The following is an 18,083-nucleotide window of genomic DNA, read 5'->3' on the forward strand; positions in this document are numbered from 1 at the left end:
GAGTTAATCTAATTGACTTGCTTAGCAATTATCTTCAAAAACCTATCAAAGTGAGGTTATTAAGGAAACATTGCTATTAAATGAAGGTGGATCATAGAGCAATTGTATCTTTCTCATTGTATACATTGAAGTGTTGTAAAAAAATATATTTAAAAGTGCAAATGTCGTCCACTTACCATCCAGGTGGCCAATTTGTGAGCTGACCAATAATTTTCATGAGAATGAATTCATTCATTCTTATGAATATTGGTTTGGTTTTCAAAATGGCTGCTTCCAATAAGTGTAGTTGACAGAGTATTTAAGGGTTTGTACAGTGACGCTAACTTGGCAAGAACCGTGTTACAATAGGGATTAGTGGTACAGCGGTTGATGCTTGAGTCCTTGTCAGTCCTGCAAAGTGAACAAAAGACATTAATGCTTTCGTTTAATTATTACATGGCTTATATTGGCTTCACCTGTTTGATAAAGCCAACTGACCATTGGTGAAACATTGACCATTGTAGAGTTACTCTGGAGCTGCAGAGGTGGATAACATGGCACACCTGTGGTTCTGATGTTGTTCATTGTGTAGAGATTAATATTAGAAGCTACAGTACTGCTGTATTTAGCAGGACAAACGGAGACAAACGTCACATGGTCATCTTGAATTTTATTCAAAGCTAGTGATTTGTTGAACTTACAAGCAGAAAACACAATGATAAGTACAAATGTGGAATACAGGTCATGGTCCAATTTCTAAGTTATGCACAACTTTTACCTAGCACTTGTCAAACATACAGTGTAGTATGCCTGGCTTCAAACACCTATGAAAATCTGCATTGTTTCTGTTTAAAGGATAAGGGAATGTTTAGACACACGTTTTATTCTGCATTTTAAACATACCATAGATGTTGTGCTTTTTTTCCCCATCATGCTTTGCCCAGGAGTGGAAAGTCAGGCCTTACAGTTTTTGGTTTTTATTTCCTACCCAAGCATCAATATACTTTAGATGCACTAAAGAAAAAGTCTGCCTACACGTACTCTAAAAGTGAAGTAATGTGAGCTTAACACGTGCCAGTCAAAGACATTTAATTCTCAATTTCAAACTTGTTAAATGTGTATTATCAAAATTTCTAAGGTAAAACATAGCCATTAATTGCAATAAATCACTTTACAGCATGTAGAGCGGTCTACAACATTGTTATATATAATCACAGGATAAACAAAAGGCATATATATATATTCTTCTTTTCTTTCCCAGGGGAGTCTATCTACAAAACGATCATACAAACAGACCCCCAAAGCTGCCTGCTCACAGGTATATTCTTGTTTCTACAAATAATCACATTTCTATACAACCCCAATTATAAAATTGTTAGATTTTAGGCAGATGATCAATATACCTCTTTTCAATTATTTTCCATGAGTCCCTTGATTAGAGAGGGGACAGACCGCTGTTATTCAGCGTCTCGTGTGTTAATTATATGACGATCTGTGTTACATGTTGAAAGTTCCCTAATTTGAAGACAAAGGAATCAGCTTAACTACCACCAAGAATGAGATCTTGTCCCTTTAACCCTGCGGAATTCCCTATTTCCCACTAGTACTTAACATTTTTCACTATGTTGTGACTGCTATGATTGCGTTTAACACTAGTTAATCTGTATCAGAGGTATACAGAAACCCTCTTGATGATAGGGTTGGAGATGTTCCAGCGCTGGCAGGTTCCTAGCGCACACACTCCGTGTGTTTCGATCCTAACGGAGGCTCCCTGCTATTTGGACTGGCTGCCAACTCGTTCTTGGATAAGCCTCTCGCTCAGCTCCCACAAGGCCTCTGCCGTCTCCTCTCTCTGGGCCTCCTGCGAGGGCAGACAGCGGCAGCAGTTGTTGAAGTACATCCCTCCGAGGCCCTCCAAGTCTGGGGAGACGGCACAGTAGACAGACGTGGCAGCTCCTTGTTGCTGGAATAGAAAAAGATATATGTATCAATTGGAGTGTAGGGTATTAATTATGCACAGGACTGACGTACTTCAGTGGTTTGCTAAGCATTAACTAATGAACCAGTTTCCATCGTAGGCTTTGCCACACAAGTTCCACGACATAAGACAGACACTAGATGGTGTGATACAACTCCCTATGAGGTGTTACAGGTGCCTATCATCATCATAAACATTTCTTTATATAGCGCCAGCAAATTCCGTAGCGCTTTACTATTGCCTATAACAAAGGTAACACTATAAACTGACAGACACTCCTGGATCTACAAAGGTTAAACAGTAGTTGCACGGGGCATTGTTGTGTAGCAGATAGATACACGATTAAACCTCAAAAGTTATCTTTTTTCTTTACAACAGATAATATTGAGGACAAGCGATGCTTTTAAATGCGGAGGACAGTAAAAGTAATAGGAAAAATTACAGAGCAAAATATATCCACACTACCTCTGCACCATCCATCCATCACTCAACAAGTCACATGACTACGACATCAAGCGGTTTGGTTCTTTTATACAGGATACTGTGACGTGTGATTTTATAAAGCAGAAGTGGGAACGATGCTCCCAATAATTCTTAGAAGTAATGTCACAACTGATCATAACAGATAATAAGTACCCTCTAATTAAAATAGTTAATGTTATAATGTACTGCCTACTTTAAATGAGAAACATATTATAAGTCACTGAGGAGTCCTGTGGCCATATAAAGGCACAAGGTCATACATAGACTGAGTGCTTCTCTATAAGTTATTTATATATATGTGTGTGTATGTATATATATATATATATATATATATATATGTATTATTATATTCCAGATACATAATTGTGCAGCATTAAATGTGTCTTGAGCAGGAAATGTACAGCCTTCTCTTCAGTCAAGGTCATACTTTCTAACTCCACCGGAAATGTCTGGGAGACTCCCAAAAGGTCTCCCGGACTCCCACAATTCTCCCACGTCCTGCTCGTAGTGAGCCTGAATGACGCGATCCTCAGTAAATCATGTCATTTTGGTCCTGCCCCCGCGTCGAAATGACACAATTTGCCCCGCCCTCTTCTGCCCTCCCAGCACCCTTCCCCCAGGCAGAGCCGGATTTAGACCTCATAGGGCCCTAGGCAAGATACTGGTTTGGGCCCCCCTCCCTGAAAAAATCCATAGCACTATAGTTTTTTATCATAACATATAGCCCTATTCAGAGGCTGGCTGGCAAACTTTAGCCCAGGGGGGCAAGAACATTGCACTGGCCCATAAGTAGTGGCCTATTTTTAAATGTTGGTCTCACCGCCGGCACTGGGAGGGCCCTCTGGGGACCGCTGGGCCCTAGGCAATTGCCTAGGTTGCCTAATGGTAAATCCGGCCCTGCCCCGCCCCGCCCCAGGGTCTCCCAGAGCACACCAACAGTAAGTTGGCAAGTATGGTCAAGGTACACAGGACTCTGCTGAGCTTACTGTATACAGCTGGTAAAGGGTAACCACATATAAAATGTCATTTCCACCCACTATCACCATACCCAGCTAGCAGACCAATGGAGTTTCCATGCTAGGGGCACTTGCTGTGACAGAACTCACCTGCACCTTTGCTGCAACAATTTCTGTGCCATGTTTTTATTCATATTTCAACGTGTGTGTGTGTGTGTGTGTGTGTGTGTGTGTGTGTGTGTGTGTGTGTGTGTTAGTTAGGGAATTTAGACTGTAAGCTCCGATGGGGACTGGTGTGAGTGAGTTCTCTGTACAGCGCTGCGGAATTAGTGGCGCTATATAAATAGCTGCTGCTGCTGATGAGGTAGATGGAGGCTGCCTAACCCTGCAGTGCGATGAACATACCATGACTGGATCCAGTAGTATAGCATCAGGATGAATGTGCCATTATACACTAAATACCAAATACCCAAGTTCTCTACATGTGACGACAGCATTGTACATTGGAGAAAAATGTCTTTCTCCGCCACAAACTGAATGGCACAAATCCACTTTCATTCCTTTTTTACTATTGTAGTCATTTGGCCACTGGAAGACATCCTCTGTCCTCCTTTCCCGGAAATCAATCGAAGGCTCTTATTTAAAGGTATTATGTTGAACATCATTTCTGTGAAGGATGGACCCTGCCTCTACAACATCACAGCCGGCTAATGCGGAGGAGCAATATAGTCTGACACATCTGATATAAGAAAATATGGCTCAGAATTAACCCAGGCACTCCAATTAAGCCCATCACGGAGAGTGCAATTGGGACGCCAGCCAAAACTGTCCATACATTTCTGGTCAGAAGTATTTCACACCGGCAAGTAGTGCTTGGAACGATAATATTTAAAGACCCCCCTCCCCCATACACTGCCGGGGTGCCCACAAAAATTTGTGGGTTGACAGCGACCCAGCATTTGAAGGGTTACTTTAGTTCTACGCCCAGCATCAAGTCTCTGCAAGCATAATAAAAGGAACATTTCTATAGGTAACGGTCGCCCATCCTAATTGTACTTAAAGAAATGAAAGGGAAACGTTATAGATTTAGCTGTGGTTTTATTCACATTTTTGCCAGTAAGTTAATTAGTGAATTACCAGGAAATATTTTGGCAGATATCTGTGCTGTACAGTGAGGGTGGGGGGGATGATCAGAAGCAAGTTCCCCTGTCATTTGGGTTGTATTGCAACATAAGGTATTGCAGATTTCTGTGACACTAAATTACTAAGTACAGCGTTTTATTTTTAGGACCAATCCATCTTTTGGCTGATAACGTGAAGTGGTGATAAATCTTACGCACCTCATCCAATGCCAGAAAACACAGCTAGTGTCACGTTACCTAAATATCTTAACATACATTTGATTAACTCTGGTCCTTCTAAGTGGAGGTGTACTCTGCAGAGTGACATCTTGTCAGCTATATAGCTCCTGGTTCCTCCGCTGCGGCAGACATAAGAAAACATAGTCCACAGTGCACAAAGACTCATTTAATGCAAAGTTGTCACCTATACACAGTGTAGGCACACTTGCCTATTCTCCCAGAATGTCTGGGAGACTCCCGAAATTCGTGGTGTTCTCCCTGACTCCTGTGAGGGTGGGACACCCGCCGACATCCTGCTTCTCCTTCATGTCAGGAGGTAGGGAGGAGTCCTTGATGAGGTGATTGGAGCCATCACAGCTCCGCCCCCATTGCGTCATAGTGCAGCAGAAGGCGGGGCATTGATGACACAAACTGCATTGTCCACGCCCCCCGCATTTGCCCTTTGGACCTCTTCTCCAGGATCTCCCTGAGGAAAGGTCCAAAAAGTAGGCAAGTATGATTATAGACAGCCATTTTGTGGATTAAAACAAGACTCCTGGCCTGGCCAACATGTGACTCTCCAGGTGTTGTGACACTACAAACCCCAGCATGCTTTGCCAGTAAATAGCCAGCCGGTAGCCGTCAAAACATGCTGGGACTTGTAGTTTCACAACATAGGAGAGTCACAGGTTGGCCAGGTCTGCACTATTCAATGCAGCCTATCAATTTCACTTGTTCGTGGGTGTTCATACATATTAATTTAGCCTACAACATGAGGGTCTGTGTGGGCAGACCTAGTCTATGGCCTAAAATATCACTAATAACCATCCCCTCATAAATGTCAGGCAGTCCCTCCCTGGTCACTGGTAACTAGAAAATACTCACTGAGACATGAGGGAGTGACATCACTGGATCCTAGCACACTGATTGGTCGCTTTCTGATCACCATCATCATCATCTATTTATATATATAGCACCACTAATTCCGCAGCGCTGTACAGAGAACTCACTCACATCATAAGTTCATCATCATCATCATCATCATTTATTTATATAGCGCCAGCAAATTCCGTAGCGGAACAAACATTTATAAGACAATACTGGGTAATACATACAGACAGAGAGGTTAGAGGGCCCTGTTCGCAAGCTTACAATCTATAAGACAATGGGAGTTTGAAACACAAGGGCACGTGCTACATCATATTGCACATTGGACCAGCCAGACTGCAAAGGTAAAAAGTATTGAGTGGGCTGTGTGATCAGTCACACAGCAATGTTGATCAAAGGGTAGTTGTCTTGTGTTAGCTGTGTAGAGGGTGGTTATAGGGAAACCTAGGGAGATTAAGAGGGTGGTTGAGGAATATTATAAGCTTGTCTGAAGTGGTGGGTTTTCAGAGAACTCTTGTTTCAGCCCACAAGCTGGCCTGCACTATATTCCCAGTTCAGCCCAAGATGAAGCAAAGCTATCATCTATACAATGGAGGCTGCCAAAATACTGCAGTCCACGTTCCAGTACCATAATGAATACTTTTATCACGCACCCAATAGTACTTTATTAAAAGCAGGGCTGAATTTTTAACAAAGGTTTGGAAGCCCAGAGGAGCCCACAAATGGTCAGAGGCTATGCCTCTTGGGCAAATTCAGAGTTGCCAGCCCGAGAACAGGCATTCTCTATAGTATAGAGATAGACGTATGCAAATTACTGTTTTCTACACACAAAACACGTCTTCCTCTGTGTCACGTAAGGGCCTACCTTCTGTATTTAATATGCCTGTTTACACCCCATCCCCAAAACAGTGTACAGATGACCCTAAATGATATGAGTCATTGAGAAAATGATGTAACATAACATTTGCCTACATGAATTATCCAGTATCTAGATTCCTATCTGCGCATTCTAGAATATGGAGTCGGTGGGCACTTATCCTCTCATCCTTGAGTGACAATTTCATTTTCTGTGCTGTTTTGACAGTGTAATAACAAGTTTTAATTTTTCACTCATCCTCTTTCAGGGTCAGACGCTGCTACAGTGAGTTAGAGGGGTTGTCAGGCACCTAATTAGTGCACCATGCCGCTGATAGCAGCTGAAACCCTTGCAAACACTGATAAAGGAGAGAGCCCTTTAATCACTTCCTGATGGCTGTAAGATGTCAGCCCGTTTCTGTCATGTCACTCTGCCATGTGACAAGGACACGGCGCTGAAAAGAATTAATGTTAACAAATTCGGTACAGAAATAAAGTCCCAAACAATGGACTTGTCACTTTCGTTGCCTCGTTTACTTTGATACAAAATAGGAAACAATTTAACTTATAAATACTGTTAGACATCTAAACGATCAAGCCTGGGTTTTTTTTTTAACCAATTTGGAATCTGTCTGTAAGTTCAGTTCAGGAATTCTAGAGAAGTTGCAAATAGAGATTATAATATAAAGTATATATAATTTAACATTAAGCAAATTGTGCTGGCTGCGGTTTGTCTTTTTTGTGTTAGGTGCCTATTTATTAAGCCTTAAACCATGCAAAAACATTTTGGTTTTTTTCGAGTTACTATTAAAGTCATTGCCGGGACAACCGCTTCTCAGGTGCACTGTCCCGGAATGATTTTTTAATAAATGGTCACGTTGCAGAGTCGATGACAAGTGAACCTTACGCTGTATCTGAAAAGTGAGCTACTACATAGGTGTATATATTATCACTAGCTATTTTCTAATAAAATAATTTCAAACCTTTTCATATCATTATTTTATTAGTCACAGATCTGTATAAATATAATATACAGCCATAATAGCTGTAACATTTGTTATAACATTTTCTTGTCACTTAGTTGTGTGACTGAACTCCTCTAACAAAGTCTTAAAATAAGTTCTCTTTTTTAGGAAAGGTTCACGTATATATTAGGGGGGTCAGAAATGGGGAGGGGGATTTTGGAAATCTGAATCCCTATACAAGCAGAACAATGAAGATGGCTCGGTACTGCTTCACAAAGCTTCTTTTAGAATAATGATTGCGCGTCTTCACTAGACAATCTACAGTCAGTCATTTAGTAAGGTGTCCACCTTTTACATATGGACCAGCAAACAGGAGAGGCATCTGGATATCCGAATACTATACCAGGTGGTCCTCAAGTTCAAGTTAAAATCTCTAATTTGGGCTTATCTCTGTTTATGCAGATTCAGTACTAAAACACAGCCTGCCCCTGAGAAGAGACTGCATCTCCCTGGCAGCTCCAGGAAGGAGTTAAGTGAAATGCTGCTCTTGACAAGATACGATTTCCTTGACTACACTGAAACCAGGGCCTTCCACCACACGAGGAGCCGTGTCAGAGGAACACATTGTCACACTGATGGAAGCGGCTTAATTGATGTCCTCGTTTGTTCCCCCCTTTAAGCCATTTAACTTAAATACCATTAGATCTCGTCAGTTTTGTGCTAGCGAGCAACGGGAAAGTTAACAAGCAAGTGACCTTTCTAGGGAGAAGCGGTAATAAGATATCACTGCCGTCTTCCGTGTCTCTAACCAGTATCCATCTACTACTCCAGAGGAATGCATTGTGAGAGCTGGGCTCAGGGCAGACGCATGTAATGATGCTAAGTTTACACTTGTCACCTACATACAGTGCAGGCAGCCATTTTGGGAGCCTGAAGCAATAGTCAGCCTACTAATTCACTAGCAGCTAGTGACATCATGGAGGCGTGAGGTACAAAATGGCTGCCTGCACTGAGAGTAGGCAATAGGTACATCTAAATATTCGAAAAACTATTTCTTTCCCCAGTTCCTGGGCAGTATCAGACTCCTGTAGACAGGCCTATGCCTAAAATGATATTCACAGTGTTTGTGTTGTTCCATGGTGCAAAATCGTCACAACATCAAAGCTCGATACCTAATTTTTCTTCCTAAAGTAGAGGTTTGATCAGTGTTTTTCATATGAACTCGGCGCACAGAAACCGCCGTTGTATGAGAATCACAAAGTTGCCACAAAAATATGAGTACCCAGTAAAGCCAAACTATTTTACATTTTAATATTTGCGCCTTCCCAGATATCCACACAAGTACACCAAAAATTCCCAGTGCTTCAAAGCACCCCAAATTTCTGCAGTTTTAGCACTACCTGCCATTTAACTATGTTTGATAATTATATATAGTGATACATTTATCATCTGCCATTTTCCACACTTAAAGTGCAGCCATTTTGTGACCTGGACCACAAGCCATCTGAATACAACCTATCAATCCACTGGGAACCAATGACATCACAAAATGGCTGCCTCCACTGTACAAATCCTGCCTGTTACAACGCTTTTATGACATGCGCTGTGCGCTACAGAGGCAAGCCAGAATGGTGACAGTTGCAGTTATGATCCAGAAATAAAAATGTAAATTGTCAATATGTTTATAGAAATATAATGTAATAAATGGGGTTTAATTATATTTTACTTATTTTTTGCTTCCAACAAACTCAGATTGGCGTAGGTAGATTTCGCAACACATAGACATGTCTTGGTTTAGAAATTAGCAAAACTGTGGCTTCCGAAACTTAAAAATAAGAATGTATTTTGCAATAACACAAACATATGCTATGGGCCAGTAAAAACCCATGGTTAGTTTAAACACAAGTGGTCTCTGTACTATATACATTGCGATTTTCGTAACTTACAGTGAGCAGCACTTAGAGATAAATCAAACTATAGCTTCAGCTTTCATTTAGGACATACAACATTTGTGTAGCTACAACAATTAGCCACGATAGCGGTGGATATCTGTGTACAGGACCAAGATAGTGCGTCCACCAATGGATGTTTGCAACTAGTTTTGGTAGAATATTAATGTGTGTGGGGCAATTATTTTGTCATCATTTGCATTACCAGGGTAAATAAACAGTATATGTAAGTATTTTAAATCAGATAACACAAAATAGAGTAGGGGGAAAATGAACCTGCTTGCTACGCCATTTTGTGAGGGGAAATGCGGGAAAACAAATTGGCGCCTCACGTTGCTGGGAACAGGGGGTTAGGAAAATGTGGTGTATTATCATGCAAATATTATCTCAATATGCATGTGCTGACTATTTGACTAACTTGTATTTTAGACAATACAGAACTATGCTGCATTCTTTTGTCTTTTCTGTAGACTGTAAATATGTGTAGATTCTCTAGTTTCTTCCCATGTAAGATATGTAAATACTATGATTCTGACACATTATTATGCACGCACCGATCTTAGATTATTTGTGGTACTTTTATAATCCAATGGCATGCACGTAAGCTCGTCAGTGTCAGAGTGGCTGCTGAATAATACTGCTGACCACTCTGGGACTGACTGGGCTACTAGTTTGTTTAATAAAAAGAATACACTTCGATCCTTTAAAGCTTATTATAAAATAAAACGGTTTCTTCTTAAAAATGTCGTGTGTGGTTCTTTTCTTGTCTAATAAGTCCCCGTTAATGATTTGTCAGCTACTAAATACAACCTTCACAGCTAAGGAGGCTTATGTAATTGCTTAATTTAATTCAACATAATATAAACCCAACATTGTGGAACAACATTATTGGGGAAAATAAAGAGATCTACTGCTAAATGGGAAAAATCTGCTGCTGTAGATATTTAGGGGACAAGATATAAAGAAAAGCCCACAATAGGACTCAGCCGACGGGCATCACCAGTTACGGGTCCCGCTGACGCTCTCTGAAAGTCTCGGTGGTGAAATGGCGCAGGTACGTAGTGCTATGACCCGCGAGGAGGCCAGAGAGGCTTCAGCTGAATCTCACTGCAAAGGTCAAGTAACACCTTCCCGAGACGGATATTTTTTTGCAAAAGGCTTTACAGCTTAATAAATTGACTAATACTGCTGTCCCGTAAATGTTTATGGCAGAGGTGTCCAAGTTCAGTCACTCAAGGGCTGTAACAGATCATGTTTTCAGGATTTCTGTCTGTAGAAACAGCATACATGCCAACTTTTAAGATTTCTCCCCCGGGAGATCCGGGGGAGAAGTCATGTGACATTGGTAGGAGGAGGGTGTGGTGACATTGTCGCATCACCATAGCCCCGCCCCCACTATAAAAAGCCAAAATACACGGCATTGAATGGAGAGGGCGGAGCTTAATGACGCGATTAAGCCCGCCCCCTCCATTCACTGCCATGAAGTTCGGCAAATGCGGGAGCTTTGCCTACTCTTCCGGGAGTCCGTGAGGACTCCCCGAAATTCGGGAGCCTCCCGGGAATTCCGGGAGAGTAGGCAAGTATGAGAAACAGGTGGGATAATTACTGACAAATAGATTAACTCACCTGTGTATGATTAAAGAAATCTTAAAAATATGAACTGTTGGTAGCCCTTGAGAACAAAACTTGGACACCTCTGGCCTGTGGGGACCATAGTAAGCGCTGGTAAATAGGCTTAAAGAAGGAAAAGCCGGCGTTCACCGCTTGTTAAATAGACCTCTCAGGCTATCAACCGACTCGAAATTTAAGACAGGCATGAGGCACACACTGAATGGACAATGACAACACGTTAACTCAGTAGTTCCCAAACTGTGCGCCTAGGCTCCCTGAGGTGCCTTGGAGATCTTACCGGGCTGCCTCGGAGATCTCACAGGGCTGCCTCGGAGATCTCACAGGGCTGCCTCGGAGATCTCACAGGGCTGCCTCGGCCAGGGCTTGGTAATTATTTTGGCTTAGGGGTGCCTTGAACTGAAAAAGTTTGGAATCCACTGCGTTAACTGCTCGTCTATTCCAGACATTCTCCTACGAGTGCCCCTGACACCTCCCTGTCAATCACACCTCTGGGACTCTCCTTTACCCGTCGACGTCTATATAACAAGTTGAATGAGCAGGTAAGTGAATATCTACAGTACGTATCCAGCAAGAGAGGACTGCTGGTGATCCCTTCCCTTGGACATAACAAGGCCTCTTACCCGGATCATACTTGGAACCTACACAAAGTAATCTTTGTATTGTGCGCTCTCTCTCTCAGCCGGAGAGGAACCTATTAAGTTGAGTGTTGAAATCTTAAGCTGACATGGTGTTTGTGTTCAAGTGCAGCTGTACAATTCTCTCAATTGGAAGAGGTCGGATGCTTGAGAGGATTGTTATCTTTCTGGAGACAAAACCCATTACTTTCACACTGGGAGAGTGCAGTGTTTTCATCCACAAGCATTCAGTAGCAACTGAATAAATTAAGTCTGTGTATACATGGGAGAAGGAACTCCCTATTGTAAATATATATGGATTTTAAAAAAAACTAAAGTGTTCTGTGGACTAAGGGGATATTTATTAAAAATAACAGATATCGAGGCGAAAAGTGTAATTGTTTATTTTTTTTTATTTTTAATCAGGCTCATTTATCGCCGTGGCAGCTGCGAGAGCAGCTTTATTTTAATAATCTACTTTTCTTTTCACCCCTCCAGAAAATAAAATGTATCTTCTTTCAGCAGGGCAATATTTTTAAAAAGATCCAGACAGGAAAAAATTATTTATTGCATTAATAAATTATTTTCTTCAGGTATTGCGGCAGTACAAGTATTTCCGGGATACTTGCTGAATAGGCTCCGTCATGCACAAGGATAGGAAAGGCTACGGCCTATCAGCGCTCCTGATGAGGTTATTGTAGGCGGTAATCTTACAATGATATTGGGTGACATGAAAAGAGGCCCTTTTTCCAGGGCCACACCTGTTCTGGCCAGTAAAAGGGTTATTTGCCCTTTGATAAATATACTCCTATATTTTATACAGGTCAGGAAAACCCTTAATGACTTCCAATATCTGTATAAATGTGCAGTTTGGGTGCATTATGTACATTACTGTAGGCGATGACATCAGAACTCACTGGCTGTAAGCGATGACATCAGAACTCACTGACTGTAGGCGTTGACATCAGAACTCACTGATTACAAATTATGACATCAGAACTCACTGATTACAAGTTATGACATCAGAATTCACTGACTGTAGGCGATGACATCAGAACTCACTGACTGTAGGTGATGACATCAGAACTCACTGACTGTAGGCGTTGACATCAGAACTCACTGATTACAAATTATGACATCAGAACTCACTGATTACAAGTTATGACATCAGAATTCACTGACTGTAGGCGATGACATCAGAACTCACTGACTGTAGGCGATGACATCAGAACTCACTGACTGTAGGCGATGACATCAGAACTCACTGATTACAAATTATGACATCAGAACTCACTGATTACAAGTTATGACATCAGAATTCACTGACTGTAGGCGATGACATCAGAACTCACTGACTGTAGGCGATGACATCAGAACTCACTGACTGTAGGCGATGACATCAGAACTCACTGACTGTAGGCAATGACATTAGAACTCACTGACTGTAGGGGATGACATCAGATCTCACTGAGTGTAAGCAATGACATCAGAACTCACTGACTGTAGGCGATGACATCAGAACTCAATAAAAATAAATTCATACTTAACGCTATACATATATTGATAAATATGCCCCTCATTTCTAATAGAGATATAGTTTATATATATCCTTAAAATACACACATGATGTAAATATATGTTCTTTAATTCAAGGTGCAGAATTGGTAAGCCATGATGATTCTGTGTTGCTCATTCCAACCAAATGTGAGAATAAATATTTTTCGCTTGTAGAGCACCTGGAATTAAATTCATTTTTTTTCATTAACAAAGACCATTGTGTATTTTAAATGGATAGTAAGTAACACGTCACCAATACTAAAACAGCCGCCTACACTTTTCCGTTTGCTCCTAAACTACTGTTCCTGTTTAACAGGTAAACATACGACAAGCATACTCATATATGTAAAAACCAGTATGTAGAAGTATATAGCACATACTGGTAACTGGGGTAGGTTTATCAAACCTTCTAAAAGGAAATGTGGAAGTGTTGCCATTAAGAACCAATCAGATTTTAGTTCTCATTTTCTATAAAGTACTAGATAAATGATAGCTAGAATCTGATTGGTTGCTGGGGGCTACACCTTCTCTTTTCCTTTTTAGAAAGTTTGATAAATCAATACCTCCCAGATGTCCCGATATTGGCGGGACAGTCCCGAACTTAGGTCTTTGTGTGAAATTTGTGAGGTATCATCTACTGAGCAGGCGCAGCAGTGTTTGGGGGAGGAAGTGAGATTTCTAATAGTCAGCCGAGTGTATTACAGCGGTAGGCAGCCCTCTGGGGGATGTGGCCACATCCACATCATGTGACCACGCCGCCTGTCCCGCTACCAGGTACTGAAATGTTGGGACTTATGATAGACCTACCCCATATATCTCTAGCAAACACATGAAACCGGCAGAGATACCAATATTTCTGTGAACCTGTTGCTTATAAACAATAAAGACAGCAATTCTGTGGTCTAAACCAATATTAAAAAGAATGCAGCCTATTAATTTACTAGAAAACCATGGTATTGCTGAAGCATGCTGTACTTCATGCCTCAGTGGTATCAGTGGCTCCTAGTGCCACAAATAATGACTCCAACAACATGTCTGTCTGCACTCCATGTAGGGACACTCGCCAACTCCTGTTCTACACTACGCCCAAATATTTTATATAATATAATATTTTTGAGGTTTGTAGGAACAGGTGGGATATTTACTGACTCTGCCAAACAGATTAATTCATCAGCTCATTAAAACATAACCTTTTGGCTTACTACGGGGCTGGAGTTAAAGAATACGGATGTTGGCTGATATAGAAAATTCCAACCACGCCACGAATTAATTGAATCTTATTTTTTTATTTTATTTTTTACAGAGTTATAAAGAGAATTGAATTCAGCATAAAGGACAAGAATAAGTGCTACTGTAATATACTAAAACAGAGACTTTATAAGGGACAAAAAATATAAATGGACAAGCTGGCATGACACCCCGAAATGGGATCAAAATGGAAAGACTGGGCGGGAATGAGTTAAATATGGTACGTTAATGAGTGAAGCATTCTAACACCTGAATTTGAAACATTTTGGGCCATTTACCATGTTAAAAAAAAGGAGTAGCAATTAGGGTCTAATCACTTTCCTTGTTTCCGTGATGTGCGCGGCTCATAATGATGAATGACCCATTTGTAAATGATACCGTGAAGGTTCTAACAACCTGCGACTCTCCGTGACTTTGAGTGAGTGCAGCGCACGGTGACGCTGGGCCGTTACAGACTGTCTGTCAGATGAGTCCATTAGTTTATTAGGGACTTTAATAAAAATGACTAACAAGGGTTTGATAAAATACTGCTCTCTCTCTCTGGACGACACAATATGCTTCGCCGGACGATCCAACCCTGAAAGGGTTAATAAACTCTGCAGAACCTGTGTGTGTGTTTGTATATCTTGCGTGTGGAGTCACAACAGTAGTCTGCTCTAGGACAGTACAGTAAATGTGTCAGCACACCAGATTCCGTGGCTTGCGGTAAATACATAGTATATTCCTGGGCAGGATGAGCTGGGTTAGCTGGCCCCGAGCAAATAAATTCATACATTTGACTTTAAAGTCAAGAATCCCTGAGTGTAACAATGGATTGAAAATGCAGAAACATGGTTCTCTATATGACACTCAAGTATTTAGTATATGTAACCTGCTTACATTTTTTTGATTATTAAATCATTGTTTTCAAGGAGAATTAATCATTCCAGTGCATTACTGACAGCTTATCTGTTTGCAAAATATTATAATATAATAATATTTTTTATAATAATAATATTTTTATATTTATTTTACTGAATTGTTTATTTTTCTCTTTAAGGTAACACGTTATCACAACTATTAATGTAGCCATTCAAGAGTGGTTTAATACTTCTATACCGCCAGCCACAAATAGTCATACTAAAGATCCGTCATCAACTATAGCATTAGTAGGAATAAATGGCAGGAGCACACGTTTTATTTTTTTTTAATTACATAATAAGCTGTTGCATCTCCAGCCTTTCAGATGCGATATCTATTCTACAGCTGCAACACTGAGATCTCCCAGCGAAGGTGGCTTCAGAGAGCCACACTGTATTCTGGGATCTGTTCTCTACTGACTGCATGAAGTCACAGTGGTGTCTGAACGACAGGCCTCTCGCAGCCGCTGGCTGTGATTAATAACAGCAGCTTTCAGGCACATGTTGTGGAACATGTCTGATCTGAATGTGTTAGACGCTGAAAACATTAACATTAAATATATTGGCGGCTGAGCCGGGGCTGCCATAAGACGGTTGCCTAGGGCGCCAATGGTTTGGGGGGACGCCTAAAACCCAAAGTCGCTCATCCAGTGATTACAATGCCCCACACATGGAGGGCCGGACGCTAACTTGAAGTAGAAGAACCTTCCTGCAGGTGAACCCCCTCCATGTCTGTAATAGGCTGGGAGTGTGGCTCCCTCTCCAGGAGATCCAGCTCCATTGCTCACACAGAAACAGGAGGGGTAGCAGTGTTCTTGTCACTTTCCAGTGCCATTGCTCAGGGCCAGTGCTCACACAGAAACAGGGGTAGCAGTGTTCTCGTCACTCTCCATTCTGCAGTCACATTGCTCAGTGCCATTGCTCAGACAGAAACAGGAGTAGCAGTGTTCTTGACACTCTCCAGTTTTCAGTGCCATTGGTCAGACAGAAACAGGAGGGGTAGAAGTGTTCTTGTCACTTTCTAGTGCCATTATTCAGGGCCATTGTTCACACAGAAACAGGAGGGGTAGCAGTTTTCTTGTCACTTGACAAAAATTGGCTGGAAAGGACTGGAAATTAATGTTATTGAGATTGATAATAATTTAGGAACAAAAAAAGAGCCAAATTATGTGATTTTAGCATTTTTTTAGCAATTATTTATTTTTCTTTTTTAAATACAGATCCAAAACCAAAACACATGAGGCGGTTTTGCCAAAACCGAAAAACAAAACATGAAGCTAATACAGATCCAAAACCAAAACACGGGGGTCAGTGAACATCCCTAGTAAGAACACACATTAAATAGGTAATATTAAAGCCTGTGTGTTTGCGCTCTAACTATTAAGGTGAATTTTAGAAATGAAGACGTAGTGATGGAAAGTCCGGTGTGCCGAGCCCTAACACCGCCTCAGCCACCAGCGAAGGACACCGCTAGCGGTGGCACGCATCTGGAGCAGTAGGAGAAGCTGGCAGACGGCCAGTAAGCAGGAGTCTCATTGTGTTTACACCTGATGCACTAAGGTTCAGTGCGCAGTGCTCTGGCAGCTGCATTCCTCCCGTTTTGTTTAGCTGATCATCAACAGACTCTGCTTTTGTGAGTGGACAAGTGATTTCAGTGTGCGAGGCAGCTATAATGGCCTGACTGACAGCTCAGCCAGATAAACACAGGAGAATAACAGACATGGGAACAATCTAGATATTCATGATCTCCACTCGACCGGGTTAAAAGGATTTGCCAGCCAAGGGCACGACACTTCAGGCTAATTTGCTCAACCAAAAGTACTGCCAAAGTATGACTAGAAAACAGATGACTAACAGCGAGGAGTCACTGTCCAATCTGAGGCCCCGTTCTCACTCCAGCGACAGGAATGGAAGTGTAAACTTGTTTTCTTTATCGTGAAAGAGATAATACAACGCGGCAATGTAATCTGTGTATTAACACCTTGCAGATCCGAGGGGATGGGTGATGGCCTTCATGTAATCTGAGGAAACAGCCAACATTACACCACGTGTGGACATTACAGGACAAAATGGGGCCTATGCTGAAGAAAATAATTGTGTTTCAAGTAGAGATGTTCACTGACCCCCATGTTTTGGTTTTGAAACTGGATTAACTTTGTGTTTTGGTACCGCCCTCGCGTGTTTTGGTTTTGGATCCCTATTTTTGGGGGTTAAAATCCCTATTTTTTTTGCTAAAATCATATAATTTCACACTTTTTTTGTTCTTACTTTATTATTAACCTCAATAACATTAATTTCCAGTCATTTCCAGTAACACTGCTACCCCTCCTGTTTCTGTGTGAGCAATGGCACTGAGCAATGTCACTGGAGACTGGAGAGTGACAAGAACTCTGCTACTCCTGTTTCTGTGTGAGCAATGGCACTGAGCAATGTCACTGGAGACTGGAGAGTGACAAGAACTCTGCTACTCCTGTTTCTGTGTGAGCAATGGCACTGAGCAATGTCACTGGAGACTGGAGAGTGACAAGAACTCTGCTACACCTGTTTCTGTGTGAGCAATGTCACTGGAGACTGGAGAGTGACAAGAACTCTGCTACACCTGTTTCTGTGTGAGCAATGGCGCTGGATCTCCAGGGGAGGGAGGTACTTATGGAATACAAAACCTGCGAGATCTGACAACGCAACAATGACGTTTTGCCTTGATTCAGATCCGAGGACACGCAAAAGTACCGAGCCGGCT

At 41.6% G+C, this 18,083-nt stretch overlaps 1 protein-coding gene across 1 annotated transcript in view; it reads right to left on the reverse strand.

Moving 5' to 3' along the window:
• Positions 1-632: 632 nt before the first annotated feature.
• Positions 633-18,083, reverse strand: part of WWOX (WW domain containing oxidoreductase) — an 820,606-nt gene continuing 803,155 nt past the window's right edge. The window contains exon 10 of the mRNA XM_075188989.1: positions 633-1,942. Coding sequence (XP_075045090.1) covers positions 1,754-1,942 — 189 coding nt within the window. The 3' untranslated portion in view covers positions 633-1,753. The remainder of the gene's footprint in view (positions 1,943-18,083) is intronic.

The sequence above is a fragment of the Mixophyes fleayi genome, chromosome 10 (assembly GCF_038048845.1).
Source record: "Mixophyes fleayi isolate aMixFle1 chromosome 10, aMixFle1.hap1, whole genome shotgun sequence".
NCBI lineage: Eukaryota > Metazoa > Chordata > Amphibia > Anura > Limnodynastidae > Mixophyes > Mixophyes fleayi.